This window comes from Atta cephalotes (genome assembly GCF_000143395.1).
Source record: "Atta cephalotes unplaced genomic scaffold scaffold00001, whole genome shotgun sequence".
In the NCBI taxonomy this organism is placed as follows: Eukaryota; Metazoa; Arthropoda; class Insecta; order Hymenoptera; family Formicidae; genus Atta; species Atta cephalotes.
In genome coordinates this window covers 7,055,031-7,061,859 of record NW_012130065.1, presented here as the reverse complement: position 1 = coordinate 7,061,859, position 6,829 = coordinate 7,055,031, and the positions used below count along the sequence as shown (strand labels likewise).

At 25.4% G+C, this 6,829-nt stretch overlaps 1 protein-coding gene across 1 annotated transcript in view; it reads right to left on the bottom strand.

Moving 5' to 3' along the window:
- The window catches only part of LOC105618314 (Kv channel-interacting protein 4), a gene marked incomplete at its 5' end in the record, with an annotated part of 37,999 nt that overhangs the window by 10,749 nt on the left and 20,421 nt on the right, over positions 1-6,829 (bottom strand). The window contains one exon of the mRNA XM_012199858.1: positions 6,194-6,267. Within this exon, the coding sequence (XP_012055248.1) occupies positions 6,194-6,267 (74 nt within the window). The remainder of the gene's footprint in view (positions 1-6,193; positions 6,268-6,829) is intronic.

The window sequence follows — 6,829 nt, the reverse complement described above, 5'->3', positions numbered from 1 at the left end:
TTTTACTTATGTATTTATATCTTTTATACATATATATGTATATAAAAGATATAAAATACATGGAGTAAAAAAATACTTTTGAGCGATATTGATCTTTATCTTTTTCAATACCAACTTGAAAAAGAATTTTAAAATATAGACTAGCATCTTAAAACAAAGCGAAACAATGATGTAGTATAGGGAAAATAGAAAATCGCGCATGCTAAATGTTGTATAAATTCTTTTATAGAAGGTCTAACATACATCATATTTGACATCACTTAATCTTACTTACAGTCAAAATCCAGGATTTTATTTGCCTCGCGTCGTTTTTTTTTCATGTATTTCCATGTATATTGTCTATGTAGTGTATAAAGTATATTTCCATGTATTGATTTCAAACTTTTCATTTTTCAAGAAACTTTTTATTGAAAAAATATTTTTTAACAGCCTATGTTGCCACATGTTATTATGTTCTATGATGTTAATTTACTTACATATTTTTTATAATTGTGGAATTCTTATGACATCACAGATCAGTCAATTATTACATGTATCGACATGCATAGAGATATAAAGATTATATGTTTAATATATGACCATTACATATAACCATTACAGTAATAGGAAATCGAAGTTTGCAATTATGCGAGCGTGTTTATATTATGGCTGACCTAGTCTTGACCATCCAAACAATGAAACAGTCCGAATAAATATCGATTGTTGATCCAGGTCGCTGTGATTATGTGTGATATGGAGTCAGGAAACGGCAACAGAACTTTACTGAATTAATCAAGAATTACGAATAATGAAAAAACTTAATGCAACTTAAAAATTGCAGCGACCATTATTTATAAATATGTGTATTTAACTTGTATAATATATATACAAGTTTGTTTTTAAAAACTTATAATTTCGAAATTTTCGAGACTGCAACATATAGGGTAACTCTATACATATCTATTACCCCTCGGAAGACGAATGGTTTTCGACGGATGCAGGGTCATTTTGATAATAGAATTTCTATTGCAAACTAGTTTTGAGAAGGAATTATATATAAAAACGCATTTTGAACAACATATTCTTTATCTCTTTTGAGTGTTCTATACACTTGATATATGAAATAAATGTATTACGACACTTATAAATAAATTTATAACAATTTTGATATTTTGTATTTCGTATCATTATCAACGCAAACGACGTGATCGTTTTTCATTAATCATTACCGCATTCCAAGCTATCTTATCGCTCATGGGTCAAAGTGACCCTGCATCGATACAAGGGTTAAAAATTTAATTTATTAAATATTGCTTACTATATGTTTAAAAGATAAATATGTACTATACCAGTAAAAACTTTATATTGCCTACTACTACAGAAAATTAGAAATATGAAATATATTTATTTTTTTATATTAAAAAATCACCTATTAGCTCTCATAAAAGATAATTATTTTTATAAAATAATTGCTTAAGAATAACATATTTTTAGTAAAACTAAATATAATTTGTTAAAAGAAAATTATAATAAGACTAATTTTAATATAACTATTTTGATTTCAATGGTAATTTTTATATCTTAATTTTAAACTTTAAATATTAAATTTTATATTTAAAATTAACAAAACATTATTTGAAATAATGTTATAGATAATATTATAAAATATCATATAATATATTTAATTTTAATCAAATAATAAAATTGTTTAAAGAAATGTGTAGCTAACTCTTCAATTGTCATATTCATTAATGTTGTTTTATGCATTTTGAAAATTTTAATTAAAATAATTATATATATGTATATTATAGATTGAAGAAAACAATACAATATAAAAGATTAATATTATAACCTTTACTGAGACAAAGACTTTATTCTCGTAAGACCTTTTCAAGATAATGAATCTTTATCACGATCTATAATGAAGTTTATTAAAAAAGTGTAGAAACCTCTATTCCATAAGATCAGTGAAACTTATCATTAAAATTTAAAAATAAGTTAATTTTATCGGTTTTACTAAAATATAAAATATAAATTTTTATTTTAGAAATAAGTATAACTTGGAAACTTTTACTACGTTAGATACAAATATGATAAAGCTTAATTAATATAGTATGCTGTTTGTTCATATATCGAAGGCATAAATAAGCTACATTGCAAAATTATTTGTAGAGATTACATTCGTTTTCATTTATCGCATATATAATTTCTCATTTATTATGTTATTAATCTAATTCATATATAATTTCTCATTTATTATGTTATTAATCTAATTCAATACATATAAAAGCTGTATTATATTTTTTTACAAATTTTTCATATGACATAGTTTTCTCGAATAAAATAAAGATATTTTTATAATAGATCTATTATTCTATTTAGAATCAGTAGCTTTAAGTGATAAATTCTATAATCAATGAATTCCATTTTATTCTCATCCTTCAATTTTCATATTAATGAATTTAAATGGAATTGTGTTTGACAGATATTTCAACGTTTCACACGAAAATGCTTTTCAACTGCTTGGCACAAATCCACATGTAATCAGAGAACATGCAAATGATTTTAACTGCAAGTATCACAACTTTTAATCACCATCGGTTAAAGTACTTTTTAATAAAACTTTTCATTAATTAATTAGCTTTTTAAGTTAACTTTTTAAGTTAATTGTAAAAAAGAACTTGACATCTATTTTTAAAACTCAAGTAAAATATGGTACAATACGCTTTATGTGTAAACTTTTTTGTAATAAAAAAGTCCTAAAACCTTTAAATAAAATTAGTTAAATAAAATTTTTAAATAAAATTTTCAATTAAACAAAATAAAAAGATTTCTTTAAATCATTTATATTCTCGTTCGATTTACCAATTTATATAGAATTGTAGATAAGTAATAAGACAAATACAAATTGTCTATTTTACGTCAAATGCAAATTGTCTATTTCTTCAAAAATTTTTATGACGTATATTAAAAAAATATTCTCGATTTTTATATAAAGTTATAGTTGCATCGATAAATCATTTATTATAATACATAATGTTATTAATATATGGTGTGTGTGTGTGTGTGTGTGTGTGTATGTGTGTGTGTGTGTGTGTGTATGTGGATGTGTGTGTTTATGATAAATAAAGCACATTACTTATGCGCACCATATTTGATCGTACTAACGTAAATATTGCTTATCTTATAAAATATGTAAATAAATTCGCAAAATTGAATCGCAATTAGTTTTTAAGATGAAGGCCGCTTGATCGCTTGAAGGCTGATTAAATCGCTATATCCACAGGAAATGTTGCACGTTAGAAAGTAAGTAGGATGAGGAAATGCATTGCAGAATGAATTATATTAAAAAAAGAGAGAGCTTCGAGAGAAATATCATAGTTAATTAAAAGTTCCGGTGACACTCGTTCTTCTATCTGCTTTCCTTGAAGCAGATCTACTCGCATTTTTTTTCACATGAATGCCAACAACGTAATACTTCCTTTTTACTACGTTGCATATTAGTCAGACAATTTTTGTCGTCGCTGCAGTTTATCATTTTAACTTTACTTTTATCATATGGGTCATACAAAAACATACGATTGAAACATGTACTGACAAAAACTAAAAAAATTTCCAGTTGTGCAATTGTTCATTATGAAAGTAAGAAATTTAATAGCGAACAACTGTTTATTACTGCAAACATGAAATATATATTTATGCTCGCAGGGAACGTATAATAATATATATTTTTTCACATTGTTCGTAATTGTTGCTTAATTTATTTTGTGCATTATGCTCCACATGAATTTCATTAATTCTACATTTTCAAAAATATATTATATTATATTAAATTGAGAAATTTTAGGACTAGTACTTATATATATTAATTAATCACCTTAAAATCGTCAAATTAAAAAAATACTTTCGTTTATACGATTTATAATATCATATTTTAAACAATAAAAATACACGTGCATTTTTCGATCCCAATATGATTAAATCTTACGGTCATGGATTTCTCGTCATTCAAAGAGAGTGATAAATGGACGGAGAGGAAGAATAAGAGAGCCAAAGGAACCTCGAAGATGGAAGAGGTCCTGTTGCCCACACGTCGAGAGCGAGTGCACTCCAGTAAAGTATTATCTCGAGAAAAGAAGAATTGTAATCCTTCTTTCGCGCGCTTGCAGATCTTAGAACGCGAACATATAATGCGATTTAAGTCGTGACAGAAGCCTTTGTACGTCAGTAATATTACAAATAAAATTCAGGAAATGGAAGAAGATAAATATGTATATTATAATATTGAAATATGGAGACTATATATAATATATTTCTGGAATTAGAAAAATCTTTGGATTATATCAAATACGATTTCGTGTTTGTCATTGGTTTGCAAAGAAAATTAAATAGCGATTTTTATTCTTTCTTACAAAACTTATTTCGCAATCGCGAATAATATAATCTAAATATCAAAATATTATACGTTTGTAATATAGAACATTTAAGATAAATTTCTTTTTTCTTTTCAATATAAAAAATAAGTGTCTTTTGTGTTTTGTCAATGTATTTGCTAGAAAAATTATCAACATATGAAATCTCTTATATAATATTTTTGAGCAAATAATGTACTATAATCAATCCTGGTCCTGAATCCTCGACATGAAAATTAGTCCGAGATTAAAGCATGTGTGATAACAACTTGCATGTACCATAGTCCTTAAATATATTCGCGCTAACTTTTCATCGTTACAATCCCCCACTGTATAACACTAATGAAAACTATACTGAAAGTTTGTCGCATACTGCTCAATAGGGAACGTCTGCCAACAGAGATTCCGCTAGGTTAACTTAATTAAGCATGGCTGAATATCAAAGGTTAACGTAAGAACCTTATCACGTGTAAAAAAAAAGACTAAAGGGTTACATTAAATCTAACGATTTTCCAAGGAAGTAGAGGCACAGTTTCAATTAGACAAAGCACAATTCTTTCAGTGGTCCGGAAGACAATTGCATTATCTAATAATTATTCTACGACTCTCTCTCTCTCTTTCACTCTTCCTCTTTTATCTTTCTCTCTTATCTTTATTACTTTCGAAAACTTTGATATCTTTAGTGAATTCGTGTTGTATTTCATCCTTAAATTGATTTTAGCACTTGAAATTAAATACTGGTAAATGATTGGACTGTTACTTGATAAATGTAATTAAATAAACAATATTGGATGCTCGTATCATTACATATAATTAACTTAGTCTGTAATGTATATTTATTTAGAATATAACGTCTGTTAGATTTTTAATTATATCTGTGAATATATAGATAATTATAATAGCAGTAATAATGAAATTTCATAAAAGAATATTAAATAAAGAAATTAAATAATAAAATTATTGCAATAACTATTTTATTGCGTATTTTATGTAAATTCTTTTTAAAATTAAAAATATCAATCGATCAGTGTATTATATAATTCTAATATTCAGTATTTTAAACCTGGCTAAATATTCAATGGTATAAAATCAGGTGTTAATTACATCCCGATTTTCTCTCCGCTTTTATTTAATTGCATATTTAATGTGTTAATTGTATCGCTAATGGCATATACGATAAATGTGGTTAAGTATAGTTTAACTGATTTCTGTAAATGTAATAAATAATACATTTTCGAGTAAAGTAGAGAATTGGACAAAAGATTTTTTTTTATATTTCTATATTTTTAGATATCAGAAGTTTATCAATATTAATAACAAAAAGTTAAAAAAAATGATATTAAAAGATTTTCGAATGAAAAAAAACAGACGTTTTATGCAATAAACATTTTCAATTATTTACGTAAACTTTAAAAAAGTCTTAAAATACTTAGAACTGTAAATAATATAAAATTGTATATGATTATTTTGCAACTTTCATAGCATGCATTTTACGAGATTTATAACGCGATATACGTCTTGCTTCGAGAACTATAATATTAATCTGCATTACATTGACCTGAAGAGCTAAATATAGAGTGTGAGATTGATAGTGATTTTATGCATGCTAACAACGTTGAAAGTAATATGCAAAACGATCTCTTTTGAAACAAAAAAAGAGGCAATTATGCAGAAAAAAGGATCAACTGTCACTTTGCGTTGCAAAACTATGAGATATATACAGTTATTATGTGCAATACAATCGTTTTATTAAACTTCGTTAGACGATGATTAAATTTTATATATGCAATGCATAAACTTACCTCGAAACTAAGAAGCCCGCTGTGATCCTGGTCCAAAGTATTAAAAACGTAATGAGCATATTGGCTTGTATTGGCTGTAAAAACAAATATTTAAATTATTTCTTTACGTATTTTTATATTATTTATTATAAATGTACATCTGTTCTTTTATTTTTGTCGAAATAACAATTAGTTAAAAATAATGAAACATTACGCTCTATTAATAATTAACATGAGTATAAATCGGTATAATATTTGAGAAACTCTCATATTGTCATAATAATTGTATCCATATATTATCTAACATATCAGTTTTAACATTTGTTTGTATATAATTATTGCTAGAAGTAATTGAACTTTTTCATGATATAAGTCACATATAAATTATGGCATACGCAAAATTTTTTTTTTAAATTGAAATAATTCGAATAATATTGATTCAAAATAAAGAATTTGTATTTCGTGAAGAGGAATTCACATCAAATAAGCAATACTTTTGAACTTTTTCATTAGTTTGACATTATTGAAACCAGAGTACATGACGATATTGATTTCGTTAAGAAACAGAAATATACCTTTAATGTAAAAGCATTTCAATCTGCCAATCTGCCTCTATATATATATATATATATATATATATATATATATATATATATA